Source organism: Anser cygnoides, chromosome 1 (genome assembly GCF_040182565.1).
Source record: "Anser cygnoides isolate HZ-2024a breed goose chromosome 1, Taihu_goose_T2T_genome, whole genome shotgun sequence".
NCBI classification, from domain to species: domain Eukaryota; kingdom Metazoa; phylum Chordata; class Aves; order Anseriformes; family Anatidae; genus Anser; species Anser cygnoides.
The window spans coordinates 193470974-193489226 of NC_089873.1; the positions used below are offsets into that span (position 1 = coordinate 193470974).

At 45.6% G+C, this 18253-nt stretch overlaps 1 protein-coding gene across 4 annotated transcripts; it reads left to right on the forward strand.

Moving 5' to 3' along the window:
- The first annotated feature begins 498 nt into the window (after nt 1-498).
- On the forward strand, nt 499-11178 carry LOC106040406 (gap junction beta-6 protein). Of its 4 annotated transcripts, none has more exons than XM_048047066.2 (3): nt 499-652; nt 972-1046; nt 9336-11178. In XM_048047066.2, the coding sequence occupies exon 3, from the start codon at nt 9358-9360 to the stop codon at nt 10147-10149; it is 792 nt and encodes a 263-aa protein (XP_047903023.1). In that variant the 5' UTR covers nt 499-652; nt 972-1046; nt 9336-9357; the 3' UTR covers nt 10150-11178. The 4 variants fall into 4 exon arrangements, with proteins under 4 accessions (XP_047903023.1, XP_047903025.1, XP_047903024.1 ...); XM_048047067.2 differs by having other exon boundaries at nt 509-652; nt 969-1046; XM_048047068.2 differs by lacking the exon at nt 972-1046 and having other exon boundaries at nt 504-652.
- The last annotated feature ends 7075 nt before the right edge of the window (nt 11179-18253 follow it).

Genomic DNA, 18253 nt, shown 5'->3' on the forward strand with positions numbered 1-18253 from the left:
ATGTGCATGTGTGCAAGATGGAGAACTCAGAGTTTCAGGCAGGGATTTTTGAACCCAAAGGTTAAGAAACTAAAGTGTTTCCTCAGCAACTGTATTCCCTGGAAACAGAAAACTCTGCAAAGAGGTCTTGTAGTGACACAGATCTGCAGCCCGCTGGAAGCCTGCAGGCTTGTTGGGTGCTGCTGTAGCATTTCAATCACCTTTTAGGACAAAATTGGGAAAGCCAGCAGCTCTGGGCTTTTCCGGCTGCCGTTTGCCAGTAATTCTGTAATGATTTTCATAAGTAAAGGCCTCCGTTGTTTTGTCCCGAGGAAAAGGCCTGCGTTTGACGAGGCAGAGTACGGGGGCCAGGCAGGAAGGGACGGAGCGGGGCAGGGGCACGGGAGAGGCCCCTCAGAGCCGGGCCCCGCCGCGGGGCCGGGCGCCCCCATGCCTGCCCCGGCCTCGATCCCCGGCCCGGCCCCGGCGGGCGGAGGCGGGCTCGGGGCGGGTTAAAAGCGGCGGCAGGTGAGCGGGGAGGGACCTCAGAGCCGCGGGGCGGCGAGCCGGGCACCGGCCGCTCCGCTGCTACAGCCGGACCCTCAGCCCAGCCCAGCCCGGGGTAGGGGGCTCCCGGGGCGTTCATCTCCCTGCGTGGGCACCGACGGGGCAGGTGAGGCGGGAGGGAGGGAGGGAGCTGGGGCCGGCCGCCGGGGGAGGCCGCTCCACGGTGCCCTCCTTGAGGCGAAGGACGGGGGTGCGGGGCAGGCCCGGCCCGGCTCGGCTCGGCTCGGGGCCGCCGCGCTCGGTGCCGCCCGGTGAGGGGCCGGGACCCGCCTCAGCCCGGCCCCGAGCCCTGAGGCGCTGCCCGGGCGGGCTCCCGGCTCCCCTCAGCCCGGCCTCACGCTTCCCTTCCCCAGCTCCGGCGTGCTCCTGAGTGCCGAACAACTCTTTTCTTCTTTCTTTTTGTCCCCCCGCTTCTCAATCAGCAGCTCTCTGCGAGCACGTTATGTGAAGCACCCGACCGGCTAAAAACCCGAGCGAGCTAAAGGCTTCCGCAATTACAGGTAATTCGCGACACACCTACCGATGCTGAGAGTTGCACCGAGATAAACAGCTTGCATCAGTGCAACTGACAGGTCTGGTGAGCACCTGGGCACACACTGGAAACATTCCTCAGAATCACGGGGGAATAGGAAATGAGAGGTGTGAGTCAGAAATAAACGTATCTCCGGGTGTCGGGGTGGATGGGATTGTGTGAGGAATGAGTACTCAAGTGCTGTTTCAATAAAACTCAAGAGACGTGTTGGAGTAAGAACAAGAGTGCTTGGCATGCTGAAGTGGATGGCACTTGGCTGCTTTTGGGTGGCATTCAGGGTACGGCTCTTTTTCCTGTCACTGGGTTTTCCTAGGTGTTACTTTTCCCATCTCTTGTGTTGAAGAATCTCTCTTTGTTTATTTACTCTTTATTCTCCCACACACACACACATAGAAGGATGTATTTTTGTTTTGTGCTTCACTGGATTTTACCACGCGGCATAGAAATATTCTAAGAGAGCAGGCAGAGGGTTAAAAGAAGGAAGTAGCCGTTTGTCTTAAGTGTACTCTTTTTTAAACCCTGTCTTTCTGACTTTGATCACTAATAAGCTTGCTGTTGAGTGTGGTTTGTTTGAAATGATATATGGGTTTCGGTCTGGGTTGTATTTGTGTTTACCACAACATATGTGTGTGCACTGAGCTGACAGTAGAACAAAATACAGTTTCATCCTTGATTTTTGTTAGTGAAGTTATGTAGTTTCTAGTCTCCCTTGGTCTCTGGTGTTCAGCCTGGAAACCCTGCTTTCTGAGAGGCTTGACCTAAAGTAAGGTAGGAAAGGCAGCAGGCAGGAAGATGTACAGACATTTGTGGAGACAGACAGCTGAGGACAAGGCAGTGGTGGCTCAAGCCTCAGCCTTCTGCAGTAAGCTTGGAGAAGGAGACACCCCCACATGTCAGCTGGGGTTTGCAGGGTATTTTCCCAGGTGAGATTTACAACATGCTTGCAGAGCCATGAGATTGTTCCTCTAGTGAACATCCATCAGGACTTGAGTCCCCAGAACTGTCAGTCTCTTCATTGGTAGAAGGGCTACATATCACAGAGATTAAAAATGGAGCAATAAAAAGTCATGAATTGAGATACATCTCTGGAAGAATTCATTTCTTTCCTGATGGGGCTAGTTCTCTCAGATCTCTAAAGCTTGGGCCTCTGCCTGTGTTGTTGTTTTGCATCCCTTGAAGTCTAACCCAGACAGAGTACTTGGGCAGCCTCATTTAATTTTTACAAAAAGTAACTATACAGTGAAAAAGATACAGTGGAATACCTCAGTATCTGGTAAATTATCAGCAATTTGAGGTTTAAGTTATTCTAAAAAGCATTTCATTTATTCAGTTGACTTTGTCAGTAAAAAGGACACTTTATAAGTTGGATTTTTCTACTTGGTGTTCCTGTGAACAGCTTCAGTGAAAGAAATGGTTTGAGAAACTTCTGCAAACAGGAACATGGATTGAATTTTTGTTTCTCTTCTGCTGTTTTCCTTCTGTTTGTCACTGCTTTTAATTGCTATTAGTGATGACTGATAACTTATCTAACAGGAGGACTGAGTCTTGCCTGACTAAACAGTCTTTTGCGTAAAGAAAAGTCTGAAGTGATGATACATGAGGAAAGATAAAGTGCTGTCAAAACAAAAGGAGTGGAGGAAAAAACCAAATACATCTATTAATTGCTAAAAGAAAGTTGAAAACTAATTCTATTCCTGATCTCATGCATGGTTCTTCCTGTAATGTATATTTTTAAAGGGAAAACTTGATTTCTATCTCTGTTTTTGTTAAAAAGAGATGCTAACAAAATACGCATTCAAAGAAAAACTAGACTGCAGTATAAAATCATCACGTATATAAATTTATTCAGTATTTCCGAAAGGGTGCAAGCTTTGTGTGTGACAGACAGTAACTTGCCAAAACATGGTGAATTTGTAGAGGGGAATATTGGATGTTCCCCTTGGGTGGGGGAGGAGGAAATAAGAATTAAATAACTAGTTTAAAAAAAAAGTTCTGCAAATAATGTTGCTATTTTCATGACTGGGAGCAAAGCATAGTGAACCAAAGATGTTCTTTAAAAATAGGGGAAATAGGATGCCAACGTCAGTAAAGAAATAACCCTCAGGAATTTGAGTTCCTTTTTGAAGCAAGAAGTTTTAAGCAGTCTTTCCCTGCCAACCTTTCCTTCAGAAATGGCTGACAGGCCAAATTCCAGTTGGAATTCTTCTGCCGTGTTATGCCTTCAAGCATGACTGTTTTTTCTGATGCCCAGTTTTCCACAAGCGGAGTGAATTTTGTGCAGAGATGTTCTGGAGGATGCTAATTCTTAATTTACAGTTGTGGGCTGGTGGTGAAGCTACATGTGTTTCTGAACATGCTTGGGAAATGACTTAAAGTCCGTAAGGGCATGAACACGGGACAGGCTTAATGCGGCAGTCGGTGTGGAGCGGAACCCTTAAAGCTGTTGATAATTACTTAGCAATGTTTTTAACATTTAACTGCATGCGTGTGGGGTCATAATCTGTCGTGTTAAAGGCTATTTTTGGGTTTTACACAAGGCTTAGAGCAAAAAATGCATCCTGTTTCCATAAACTTGAGTAGAAGAAATGTACAACGCTTGCTGTGTTCAAACCTGTCAGAGGTTTCCTGTTCCTGATTAGTCCTTGCCTGTTCCTGTGTCAAATCAGATAAACTGTAACTCCTATCTGTCCTAGCTCTTCTGTTGCTCTCCAGTTTCCACTCTGATCTGCAGATAGGTGTGCAGAACAAAGTTTAAGAGCTACTAGAGAAAATTGCACAGGCTTTTGTGATTGTTAGACTGCTCTTCTGATCCTTATTCAACTTCTTAGTAAAGAAGTAGAGCTATTGACACTTGAGGAGCATGCAGTTGGAACATTCTGAATATCCTGCTGTAAAATTAAAATAGCAGGAAGTTTAATAGTGAAACGAAAGGATTTTGCTTTGACAAAGTCTTGAATTCAGAGCTGCATCTTACAGTGTGAACTCTGCATTGAAGCTATAGTAATGTGGGGAGCTGTGTTCTTCACTAGTGGGAACATCCTGAACAGATTTAAGCTCTGTGCTTCACCGTGGAGCTGGTACTTACTTACCTGTTTTGGTGCACTGATAACAAAGTATGAATCTGTGAAGCCTACAGTGGGGCACAGCAGACCAACCCCGTGAGACTGTTATCCCACTTAGTGTCTGGGAAACTGAGGCATGGCACAGGCTTAAAGGTAAGTAGGTGGTCTGGGAGTTGGCAACTAAGGGCTGTAGCCTCTATGCCAGCCTTTCATGATGAGATAAAAGGATGCTGTCTCTGGAAGAAGTTAAATATCTTTTTAAGAGCTTCTTGGGATCTGTCCGGGTAATACTTTGTTTCTTTTTCAGTATAGCACCAGAACTAACTCAACAATATAATAAAATCTTCACACTTGCACTCTTGCTTACAAATAACTTCAGTCTGCCAACACGGGGTCTAGTTTATGCTGGTAACAAGCTGCTGAAATCCAGGTTTGGCTGTTCTTCAAACTTGGATAGGAGACGGCATATATAGCTCTAAGGCACTTTGATGCTGGTGGCAGCCCCTCTCCTGGCTGGTGCTTACAACGTAACTGTCTAGATCAAGATCTGAAGGGAAGATTGTATCAGCAGAGCTGTTAAACATGTGCTGTACCTCAACAAACAGTAATACTTCTTGTGTGAATGGGGGCCATAAAATAGCTTTTACCTTTTATCTGGAGCAGATCAGATGTTCTAAAGATTTCTCCTTGGATGAAATTGTGTTGGAACTGCCGCTCTCAGGCATCTGAGTTACCTCTCTGTCCACTGCTCTGGCCAGGACCAGTGAGTGTTTTTTTGCTGAAGTTTATCTCAGCTAATGTATTCCTATGTTGAATAAAGTGACGTTTCTTTGTAGATTACTGATCTTATATCAGTATCTGGAGGCACTACGGAAAGTGGCAGGGTGTCACACCAGACTGGTGACTCCTGGTACTCTTAATGTATTTTATGTTGTTTTCACCTTTGCTGTACTTTTAACTGTGTGTGCTGAAGCCATGGCTTTAACCATTGACTAATGATTTCTCAGTGTAACAGTTCTTAACAGAGTGGGGAAAAGAAAGAAAGCATCTGCTAACTAGCTGTATTCCGAAATGCTGGTGCTCAATGGCAACTGTCCTTGGTCTTGTGCTTTGCAGAGATTTTAGTGGGTATATGCAGAATGCTGTGATTGCAGTTTAATGTAGACTTATAGGAACTATTTTAAGTAGTAAGCAGTCTAGTCATGGCAGCACAGAGCTCAAGACTTGCCCAAAAGCTGGGGAAATAGTTAAGCTTTCTTTTCCCCCCCCTAGAAAGCTCAGGTACTGTTAGTGGGCTAGACAGCAGCAAGATGAGAGCTACATTTCATGTGCCTCTCCATGGGTTGTGTGATCATCTAGAACTACTTCCTTCATTGCTAGCTCTTCGGTGGAGCATGGTGATCTCTAATGATCACTTTTAACTCCTACTGAAACAGCTGTACTATCCTGCTCTTCGGATTTCTCAGATCAATCTTCTGATTTCTCAGGTGGAGGAACAGAAGGTTCAGCTGACAGCAGGACAGTGATTTATGCTGAGAGCTGTAAAGGCTTATCTTTGTGCCCATTTTTTTTTTTTTTTTTAAGAAAATGTAACACTTAATTTTGTCTCATGTAAAGGTACATTCTAAATGCTTAGCTCCTCAGCTTCACTGGCTTATCGTCTGTTCTTCTAATCCTCCTCTTATTTTCATTCCCAGTCCCTAATCCCACTCTACTCTTTTTATGTCCCTATTTCACCCAAGTTTATGTTTAACTTATTCCTATAACATGCTTTACTTCTGGGATGAGCAAAACAGGTAAGTCGCTGACTGCAAACTGTAATTTCTGTATACATTTAGGTGGATCGGCTTACACATAAATAGTATCTGGAGTGACTCTGAAAATAAGAGTTAGCACCCGTTAAAGGGGAATAGTTTTCCTGCTTTCTTCTCCTTTGGTCAGCCAGACAGTTAATATTTTACTTCCTAGTAACATGGTCTTGAAAGCAAGTATTCGGAAGAAAGATAACGTCTGATCATGAGTCAATACCCTAGCTTTTGAGTAAGTTAGGAGTAAATGAGCCATCACATCGCTACAGATAGCCCAAGCTGGATGTCTAGCTGGAACAATCTGAATTGATGGGTTAATAGTGTGAAGGGCCATTCTGAGTTACCTTGAATTTGGCTTTGGTCACTGTGTCTCTTTACTGGAGAGAAAGGTGGGCACTGCAGAGCAGTTTCTGAATTGCCTTTATTATGTTCTCTAAATTGCGTTGTTGAGATGTTTAAAGCAAGCTAGTAGGAAACACTGGTTCCAGAGTACTTGGATGGAATTCAAGTTGCCTGAATATGGCCCTACAATCTCAACTGCATTGCTCTTTGGGAGTTTTACTGGTTGCAGTATCTGATGATCAGTGCTTCTATCGATCTCTCGAATGTCTCAGAAGTCACATGCCTCTCCACCAGCATAAAATCAAGTCAAAGGCAAGGAGGGGCAAAGGTTGGTGACTAGCTCTGCAAGCAGCAGGAGGAACGGGATGGTGGCAGGAGGGGTAGAGGAGATAGTTGGAGGACTTGGAAAGGCGGGTGGGAACAGTGGAGGGGGGAAGGTTTGGGCAGATATGACAGGCAAAGACTTCTTGAGGGGGGGAAGGAGAGGAAGTGGCTCAATGAGCCTGAGACTTGTTTTACTTGCCAGTCAGGTCAGATGAAGAAAGACTGCCTCTCCGAAGCATAGTGGCTTTTTCTGCACACATCCAGATACAAACATGCTTTCACTAGGATTGAAGTACAATATACTCTCAAAGGAGATGGAACAAGTCCAGTGGATGATATAGTTTCATAATATATTGTCCTCAGCAGTGATGCTTCCTCAACCATTTTTCCCCACTGGCTGCTCAATCTATTCCATAAATTGCAATATATATGTATATATTTTTAAGTGCCTTTCAAATGGTTTGTGGGGCTGTGTGCTAGTGAAATGGGTCAGTTGGGGGGGGGGGGAACAACACATAATTGTACTGGGAATAACTTCTGAACAAACTAGTTGGCTGTTTGTTATAATGTACCCCTGCAGTGCTGCAGGAGATGGAGAGCTGCAGTGTGACCTCAGGAACGACTAGTGGTGGGGAAGCATCTGTATCTGGCTTTGCCACCGAAGACAAGGTACCCTTTAACTACACCCTGAGGTGATTTATTTTGGAATCCCCTTCTGCACAGGGAGACAAGGAGTGATTGTACGTGGAAACAAATTCTCGTGAAGCTGTAGCAACAGCAAGGCAGCGGTTTTGGTGTATGTCGATAAAGGAAAGCTTATGAGAAGGGAGTACACATGTTCCACTTCTCAGAGTCTTATGTTGTAAGGAGATAGTCATCGTGCCCTCTTCTGTCAGCTGAAACAAGAAATGTAAGGAGTCTGGTAGATTTAAATGATGGGGTTTTGATGTGTGTGATGGCACAGTTGACATAGTGCCCATTTTGTAGAGGACTTATACTCCAGTGTGCATAAGCATGTAAAAACAACCTAGTATTCACATCATGGTTAAATTTCCTCAATTTGCCTGAGCTATCATATTCTTTGCTTTGTATTGTATGTGATTTACAGGGTGTGTGTAATTCAGTTGGAAGGCAGTAAGATTTTTCCCATTGTTCGAAATTGGAGTGCAATGCAGAAGATAGTTCCAAAGATATATCTTCATTTTCTTCCTTGTGCAATGTGACCTAGCTCAGAGTTAGTAAAAATCTTAACTACATCACGTGATAACTGCAGTGGCCTTTGCACCAGTGGCTACTGACCTTTCTCCAAAAAACAGGATTACTTTTTTATTGGTGCCCTGTGCTGTAAATGCCAAAGGAAGATGACCTCTGGAAGACGATGGAATTCATAAAGTTGAGAAATGCCTTGACAAGGCAGTTCAGAACAGAGGTCAATGAGTGCTTTTAAAGTGTCTGCCTGATGGGCACAAGAAATGTTGGTTTCTTAATTTCAGAGTAATGTGCAAACTACCTCTGTGTAAGTCTGTCTGAAGGGGGTGGAGGTGTGGAATGCCTCTTAACGCTTTCTGTGAATGGTTGGCTGGATTTACTTGGCTTCCACAAACAATTGCAGTGTTCCTGGGGAGGCAGGGGGGAGGCAAAGGTGAAAGGTGCTCTAGGTGACCCTGCTTGGCAGGGTGGTTGGACTAGATGATCTTCAGAGGTCCCTTCCAACCTTGGCCATTCTGTGATTCTCTAACTCGTTACAGTGCTCTGAAATGCTGCTTCTGTTGAAGAGTCTCTGAGCTACTTTTGGCTTGTTTGAACTCTTCAAATGTTGACTTCAGCTTTCTCCCAGCCTCTTAGACTTCTCCCCTATTCCAGGCAGTGTTATTAAGGGAAATTCACTTGGATAGGCATGGAGAATGAAGTCCTGCATCTGACTGGTTATCCAAGGCTATTTTTTGTAGTTAGTGGAGAGAAACACAACTTTGGGATGAATCTCATAATATTGATTTTTTTTTTAAACATCCACCTCAAGATAAGAAGATGGATCATGACCAAAATTTCCCTACTGTGGAGTTTGCTTCAACTAACAGTGCAGAGCGCCCTACAGTCACATCCTTAAAAATTTGGATTGCAGGTTATCCAGATCTTCTCATGTAAGGTAGAAGCACTCCTCAAGGTCTATCTCTTATTCCTGGAACGTACTCGTGAAAATGGATCATACAGGTTTTGTTTTCCAGTTTCTTCAGTTTTCTGTAACATTCACAGAGCTTCTTCACCACACCCTGAGAAGTCCAGAGGCTCTAGTAATTTCTCATTCTGCTTACGTTTCAGCATAACACCTTACCTTTGACTGATGTCATCTTCTATTCTTCATAACTGCTGTCAAAACTTACTGATGTTGTAGCTTTTAATTTAAGGCCGTTTTCATCAATTTTCCTTGCCTGACTTTCCTCATTGATGCAGCTAATAGATATTTTCAGTTGCCAAATACACGTTGAAGTAAGATGAAGTTGATTCCATCTCTGTAATCAAGTAATGAAATACAGCCTGATGAAATGTGGTTATGGTGTCACTTTGCTTATAGGTAAGACCACTCTATCAGCAAGATGTTACCACAGCCCGTTAATGCTCTGCAATTATCCAACATTGCCTTTATTTTATAACGTGTGCTTGACAGTGTTTGTTTCCCATCCTGATTAATCTTTATTTTGTTTGTTTTTTGTCTTGTCTCAGGTCATACGATTAAAACGAGACAATGGATTGGGGATCTCTGCACACCATTTTGGGAGGTGTAAACAAACACTCCACCAGCATTGGGAAGATATGGCTCACGGTCCTATTCATCTTCCGCATCATGATCCTGGTTGTGGCTGCAGAGAGAGTCTGGGGAGATGAACAAGATGACTTTGTCTGCAACACTCTGCAACCTGGTTGCAAAAATGTTTGCTATGATCACTTTTTCCCCATCTCTCACATCAGACTCTGGGCCCTGCAGCTGATCTTTGTCTCCACACCTGCGCTGCTGGTGGCCATGCACGTAGCTTACAGGAGGCACGAGAAGAAACGGCAGTTCAGAAAGGGAGACAAGAAATGCGAGTACAAGGACATTGAAGAAATCAGAAGCCAGAGGTTTCGTATTGAGGGTTCCTTGTGGTGGACATACACCAGCAGCATCTTCTTCAGACTGATCTTTGAAGCAGTCTTCATGTATGCATTTTATTTCATGTATGATGGGTTCCGAATGCCTCGCTTAATGAAATGTAATGCTTGGCCTTGCCCCAACACGGTAGACTGCTTTGTTTCTCGACCTACTGAAAAGACAGTGTTTACTATTTTCATGATTGCAGTGTCCAGCATTTGCATTCTTTTAAATGTGGCCGAATTATGTTACTTACTGACAAAATTTTTTCTCAGAAGATCTAAAAAAGCTGGAAATGCAAAACATCACCCCAACCACGAGAATAAAGAAGAAACCAAACAAAATGAAATGAACGAGCTAATATCTGATAGCTGTCAGAACACAGTTATAGGATTTTCAAGTAGCTAAGGTAGTGTCAGTGCTGGTACTTACTCTTTCTGGAGTAAATATTCTTTGTCTAAAGGCTGCAAATGAAATTTGTTACGCTAAACAACTTACATTGGGTGTGATTTTTGCAATGTAGTAGCATGTGTCAATTATGCACTTGTTTGGAAGGGAAAGAAAAGCCAGGGCAGCCTAAACATGTGAAATTTATGAGGGTTAAATAGGGAAGTGTATCTTCCTACAAACATCCTTAAAAGCTAGCTGGCAACTGGGAAACCCACTAATACCTTCATGCTGATACAGTTTCTGTAAACTATCTGCAACAGCAATAAGAACAAAATTTTTTTCCAAGATAGACATTCTAATGTTACAAGATGTTTTGTAATAGCGATAGTTTTTACTTGTGAACTGACAATTAAAATATTTTTTGTAAAGTCTAAGATTCTATGTTACTTAAGGTGTTACATTAAGTAATTGACTCTGTTTTGACTAGCAGGCTTATGCAAGTAAACCCTGAAATACCATCCTCATAGAGAGAAGATGGTAGTAGGCCACATCTTTACAGCTTTGCAAGCACTGCTTGAGTCTGGACAGGTAACTTGAGGCACCTGCATAGCCCCTGCTATGGGGGAAGCTGTGTGAAAACCCACCACAGGTAGTGGATAATTAGGGTAGCTAGGTTCTGAGTGCAAAGTCATGCATAAAGCCAGCGTGACAATACTAGATGCAGTCTGAGTAGACCCACTTTGAACATCTAGCAGACAAGATATAAGTATTCTTATTAATCTTTTCATTGTGTACTGCCAGTTTTATAAGAACATACCAAATTTTATGTAAATATTCCACTTACACATGTTTGTCTGTAATGTATTAGCTGTATTTAATTCTTTATGCTATATCACATCATGGAACCTTTTGTGTTTTAACTTTTTTTTGTGGTAGACTGGTGCTGTTATGAAACTAGGGCCTCTTTGGTTTTAAAGACATGGAAAAGTATCTTAAACACTGGAAATGGAGAAAGTCTGAATAAAAGGCAAACACTTTAAAACTTTGGCAATGAAGTGAGAGTCTATATGTGACTGCTAGTGAAATCTTGAGCAGTTTATGAAAGGTTCTGTTTTTGAGCAAGGAATTACATCCAAAGTACACATGTGCATGCACCACTCATTTCAAGCCTGAGTTGATATCCGGATTCTGTTGTACCTCCACTACAGGGGGGGAATGTGTAACTCCTGTCTGCACAGCGGTATGTGGTTTTGAGATGGATGTGCTGTTGAAAGTAAAGGATCCTGAAAGGTCAAAGAGGTGACTGTAGCAAGACTCTAGCTATGGTGCTTTCTCTCCTATTTTCAGTTGCCTCTCTTCACAGTAAGTCATGAATCCACAGTCCTTGTAGTTGCTCTTTTTCATATTGGAGCAAATGGGTTAGCATCATTGTTCTTGTACCATGAAGCAACTTTTTCAAAGGGCCACTGCAGATATCCTTAGGAGCAGTGATTGCACCAGGTGCATAAATCACCTTCAGTTTTAAATTTCCCTTCTGTTTTTTCTGTTGCATCTCACTTTTTCTTACTTTGTGGCCATGTTCTAAGAGCTTTGGGTTTATTTCTTGCTTTATGTAGGATCCTAATAGGGTGCAGGCACAAGCAGCACTGAGAGAAGATACCTAACATCAGATCTGTCCCCAGATGAGGCCCTAAACTGATGGCTGTCACTTATCTATTCTCTTCTACTGGCAAACTCCTGATCTTCCCTGCATTTTCACTTTCTTTCATTAATCACTGTTCTGAAAAGAAGTTATTGATAGTCTTCTGAATGCATCTACATGCAAGCTTGAGGGGAAAAAAAGTATAAGTACAAAACTGTAAATTTGTATGCTTGGATTGTTCTCTCTGCTGACTGAAAATCCAAGCAGAAAGGAAGAGCAATACAAGAGCTTGCCTTTGTAGGCATTGTTACTGATGGCCTTGCAGCTGCTCCAAGTAGTACAGGCTACGTGGACTGCTACGACAATGGTATAAACCTAATTACTGTTGTGGAGCTGCTCCTTTACAATGGGTAAGGTCAGTGCTTGGGCAGTACCTCTCCATCCCTGCCCAGCAAATTGCCTCCCCCCCATTCTGTCAAAGAACAAACACAGATTTCAGGCTTCACGCAGTGCTGGGCTGGAGGTGTGAAGAGGCAGCTATTTTCAATCCAAAGCTATATTTCACAGAGCAACTGTAGCTGTGGACTTTCATCCGGGGCATGCTGTGAATTGTGCACTGTACAGGGAGATTGGTTAATTATTATGCTTGATCATGCCTCATCACTTGAGGTGATCAAACTGAAATAGCCTCATGCCGAACGTCAATAAATCTGGAAAACACCTTAAGGTAAACACATCATCCTCAGATGGAGGACAAGTATTTTTGCTTGGTTTACCACAAAGGGCATGCCAGCTAAACCCCAAACTGGGACGTAACAGTAGCTCTCTATATGGTATTTTCATTTCCCACTCACATTTTCAAACAGTGGTTTTATTCTATTTTTTTTTTTTCAGAATATCATGTCTGTTATTTTAAGCCTGGATAAGTGGGCAAAGCTTAAATGAAGAAATTGGGTGTCTGTGATCCCTTGTGCGTCAGCACAGCTGTATGTATGGCGTTACTGTAAATGGGTTTGGGTTGGTTGGTTCATGTGTGATGAGTAGGACTTGATAAGATGCTGGCAGAAACAACCCTTCTCCACTGCTGGAGTGTCCTGACAGCCAGTTGGACCAGAAACAAATGTGCCAGTCCCTGTCTAATCTACACCACAGACAGGAGCCAGAACTTGTCCAAGGCTACGCTAGTGCAAATTTATTGACTCAACAGGGAGGACCAGTTGTGACTGAGATGTGTTTAGCCGTGATGTTTCCTGTCACACTACCGTGCAACCCTAACCACAGGCACTCTGTCTGAAACATAATCTGGCTTTTGTTATGGCCAAGGAAAAGTCCCTTAATTTTTCAGTGCCCTCTGAATTGTATTCCCAATCTCCCATTGCATTAAGCTAAAGTACATAGGATCACGAGGAAATTGCAGCTTGCAGTATTTGGCAAAGTTGGCAAAAGCAGGCGCTTGTTCTGGTTTCTCCAAGTCACCTTCCTACCGCCTGCCACATCCCGTGGCCTCATAAGGTGTTATGGGGTCTCTGACCCGCTGGTGACTGGCAATCTGTGCCGTGCTGACACCACCACCCCATGGCAGTTCAGTGAGTTTCTTAGCTGGAGATGGCTTAATTGTCCCTGCCCGTTCCTGGCATTGTACCCCACCCTGTGACTTTCCCCTTTGTTATGCCTGGGGCAGAGATTGCTTAAATTGGTTGTGGTGCCAAATGATTAATCAGAGCCGCTGGAAAAGCTCTCCTACAAATCCCCCCTCACCTGCTTTCCTATCAAACAGGCAGGAGCCCAGACTGGCTCTTAGAGTCACAGGCTGTCCTGAGTTGGAAGAGACCCACAAGGATCATCAAGTCCAACTCCTGGACCATCCAAAAATCAGAGCAGATGTCTGAGAGCATTGTCCGGGCACTCCTTGAACTCCAGCAGGCTCAGTGCCGTGACCACTGCCCTGGGGAGCCCGTCCCAGTGCCCGACCACCCTCTGGGTGCAGAACCTTTCCCTAACCCCCAGCCTGACCCTCCCCTGTCCCAGCTCCATGCCCTTCCCTCGGGTCCTGTCGCTGTCCCCAGAGAGCAGAGCTCAGCGCCTGCCCCTCCGCTCCCCTCGTGAGGGAGCTGCAGGCCGCCATGAGGCCTCCCCTCAGCCTGCTCTGCTCTGGGCTGAGCAAACCGAGGGACCTCAGACACTCCCCATACGTATTCCCTCTGGACCTTTCACCATCTTCGTAGCCCTCCTTTGGACACTCTCTAGTAGTTTTATGTCCTGATACTGTAGCACCCCAAAACTGCACACAGTACTTGAGGTGAGGCCGCACTGGCACAGAGCAGAGAGGCTCTGCACCTGCTGGGCTCTGCTCCCATTACACAAAGCAGCCATTGACTCTAGCCCCACTGCATGTTCTCCTCTGTCCCTCTTTCTTCTCAGCCAAACCCCCTGAAACCTTAGTTTTGTTCATCCGTTCACCTAACCCCTTCCCAGCAACCCCAGATGACAAAACCACAAACCAGACCAGTGGCGGGATGCTCTGAAACCCCTCTCAACCTCCTGTGTCGCTAACCTTCCTACCCCAGCCCAGTGCCTCATTTGTGAGCTCCTTGCTGTGTTGGTCCACACCAGATCAGAGTGTGGGTGCCCTGAGCAGAGGCCTAGGGGAGCGTACCACAGTGCCCCACCATGTCACCTACCATCACGCTGCCGCAGCATGCCAGAAAGGATTGCCACCACCAACCCGAGGCAGACCTCTGCTCCCAATTGCTTGGTGTGTTTTCCTAAATGCCACTCTTAGCTCTATATCCCTCACTAAACCAAAGCTTTATTGCTGTGTTCTGAAATAAATCTATTTCTATCCTTCATAAAGTAGCACTCCCTGCCTTGCTGGCTCTTCCCTTTGCCACTTGCAATGACCATTGCACAGCAAGCCTGGAAAGGCTGTGCCCAACAGCCTGCCCAGGAGTCCCTTTTGTGTGGATCTTGGTTATGCTCACTCATAGCTCAGATTAAGATTTGTAAAATTTTATTGTTTTGCAAAGGGAGCAGCTGTGGACCTTGGCTAAGAGCAATTGCCCTGTTTCTTTTCTTTGTTACCAGATGCTGCTCTTACTACAGAGGGCAGGCAGAGGGGCATGAGTTCCCCATGCCCTTTCTGATGTAACCTGTGTCTGGTGAAGTTGCTTGGTGTGCAATCATCACAGAAAAAATTCTGCTCTGCTGTCAGAGAGCACAGCTTCTGAAGCCACTGCTGGGTCTGAGATCCTACACCTGCTGTCCCCCAGGGAGGCCCATGGGCAGAGACTATCTCCACCCCAGCAAACACCCTGATGGGGACTCTGCACCCCCGATGTGAGCTTATGGAGCACAGCTGCCTCTTCAGTGTGCAGGGCTCAGATGGCTCCCAACGCCTCATCTGACACAGAGCAACGGGCAGGTGGGTCCGTGGGAGGAACAGACAGGGAGAGGCTCTGGCAGGGGCTTGACTCAGCCTTCAAGCCCTAGCAAGGGCCGCAGCCAGCACCCTGCCTCGTCCGTGCCAAGAAGCACAGGGACAGCAACACCGCTCCCTGTGTCTTGTCCCCGCCCGGGTACCTCCTGGCTGTGCTGCCAGGCCACCCACCCATGCCAGAGCTTCTGCTCCAGCCTCCTCCTGCAAAAGCCACATCAGCACTTTCTGAGTGTTTGCAGAAGTTTCAGGGCTTGATCCAAGGCTCCTCACTGCCACTCAGAAAATCCCTGTTGATCTCCCCAGGCTTGGGCCTGGCTTGTGGGAAGGGTGTAACTCCTTAAAAACTCAGTGATGCCACCCAGCCTCTTTCTGCACAGCCCTTTTGCAACACCAGATCCCACGGCACACCGCAGCCATGACCTCCTCGCGGCACTTCTGCCACCTGGGTGAGCAGTCCTCCTTGCCACCAAGGCCACCCACTGCAAGCAATGCTGGCCGAGCACAACATGGACTGGCAGGCCCATGCTGACATGTAGTCGTGCTCACAAAACCACAAAAACACAACAGCAACATCACGTAAAACATGACAACAACCTCCAGGAAGAATCAGACCATGTCCTTTGGTGCCACCGACGATCCATGGGAAGGCTGGAAAGGAAAGCAGCTGGTGAAACCCTTGGCCCAGGTAAAACACCATGCCTGTCCCCGGCACTGAAGTTCACAACAGCGACACCTGTAACGACTCTCATGGTGTTTTTCTAGACCTGGGTGACACCAGAGGGAGAGTTTAATGCTGTTAATAGGGTGCATGACTAGGGTTTAATCAAACTATCTCCCAGGTAGGCGTGCAGGACAAGTTCTGTCGGTGATAATAAAAACCAGTTTAAAAGCATCCTCCAGAGCTTTAATAGACAGTCTGAAAAAACAGTCACGGTTACTCAGTATCCGGTTTCTTGGTTTCTTATCTAGTCAAAATTTAACTAGTTCCCGTAAAGTTTTCCAGCGCAGATAAGGCTGGAGCAGGGAGCAGGAGTGCTCACACCTCACACACCACAGCCACATGGGAGGCTTTGAGCTCCCCAGGAACCGCTGACCCAGGGGGGTCATGCAGTCAGGTACTCAGCCCCACCAAGGACACCAGTCAGGACCACCAGTGGGGTGCTGATACCGGACATCACTTCCCCACTCCTCAATGAAACATAAACCTGCACATCCCTCTTCTTGCTCAAACCGCAAGGAAGCACGGCTGTCCTGTGTCCTCACAGGCCTTTTTATTGAAGCTTTCTCTATATGAAGTGATTGATATATATATATAGGCATTTATGCAGGTGCACAAGTATGACACATGGTTAATATTTTGTACTAATACAGAATAAATTAGCGCTCCCAGTAAACACTTAAAACACTGTGTTGAAGGTTCAATTTTATTTTGGCGTCCCTGATTATTATTCTTGTTAAAGCAGTATTTAAATAGGCTGAGAGAAGACAAAATCATCAAACTACAAGAGTGAATTAGTCAAGATCAGAGAAGAACTGAAGATCTTTGGAGAAAGATCATTTTAGCAGCAACACAAGGGTAGGAGGTCAATGGAAGTTAAAATGCATTCTAGGAAAAATTTGAACTCCTCATCCAAGGCCCTGATTTCCCCTGAACTGAACTGATTCAGGGGTGAGAGCTGGCCTGCCTGCCTCTGCTCCGCACATAGTGATGACAGAGATAAATCAAATTATTCAGATGTATAAATAAGAAAATTAATAATGAAATTGATAATTATGCCATCCAATCATGCTGGCATGGAGGGGGGCAGATTATGATACCCGCAGAGGGTCAGACGCTGGAACTGCATTGACTATATTAAATTTCATGGGGGCTGAGGAGTTATGGATCAAAGGGGAATACCATACTACTCAGGTTTCCTTCCTCGCAGCCTGATCACCTGATAATTTTTGTGTTTATCCACTGCTTGTTGCAAAATTCAGTGTCACGGCTGAGGCTGCTTGCAGCTTGCAGCATGCTAAGGGAGAACCCGACCTGCCCACACTTTCTCCCACTGGCTCCTGGCATCTCCCCTCTTCTCCTGTCAACACTGCTCTCCGTCCCAGGGAAAGCAGGTACTTCCATCCGAAGTCCCTTGTGCTAATTAGGAGCTAAAACAGATTTCTTGCTTGTGGGCGGGTGTTTGGTCACGCCAGGGTGGGTGATTCACACCCCAAAATCCACAGCTGCCATTGCAGTGTAAAGGGGCAGCCAGGCCCTGGCACTGTCAGGAGACACGGAGAAGCGGAGTTGTGGGTGCCCGGGGACTCGCAGGTCACACTGGAAGGTGCCGGGTGAATTTAATACCTGGAGGGCTGGGTGGCAGCTGAATGGGGGTTTTCTTTATTGCAGCTCTGAACGTAGGTGTCTGATATTTATTTAAATCTTAAGTACCTGAAGAGTCTTGGATCTCATCCCAAACCTATCTAATGCCTTTATCACTGTGCAGGAAAGCCTGGACCAGCAGTCAAAGGTTTGGGTAGTGGAAGGCATCCCAGCAGCTGCTCACAACCCCCTCCAGACCCAGAGCTATGCTCTGCCCTGGGGCCTCTCCGCAGGACTCAGCTGAAGGAGGACGCGGCCTGGCCTCCCCTGGGCCTGGGGACGTACAGCATTGCTTGGTGCACGCATGATTCACCAGCTTAACTCACTGCTCAGCAAGCTAGCGCTCGCTGCTGGCTTTTTTAACAGTTCTGGTTTTACACAGCCTCCTTCACTGAAGAGCTGGAAGGCATTATCCAGTTAACCATCGAAAAATTAATCACTGGAGGATAGCCATGTATTAAATGTCATTACAAAACCAGCAACAAATGCATCTTTTCCTAACGGAACTGTTAGGAAGATATACCACTTTTTTTTTTTTTTTAATTTCCACACACAAGCAAAAATAAAAGTAAATACCAGAAATGAGAGGGCCAAGGGCTTCAAGAGGTTGCACGGCCCGGTCTGCAAGTTTGAAGCAGGATTTGGAGGACATGGCACGCTTGAGAGAGAAGGACTATCTGTT

Excerpts from the sequence above, each read along its gene's own strand:
- LOC106040406 (XM_048047066.2), top strand. The coding sequence starts at position 9,358 with ATGGATTGGGGATCTCTGCACACCATTTTGGGAGGTGTAAACAAACAC.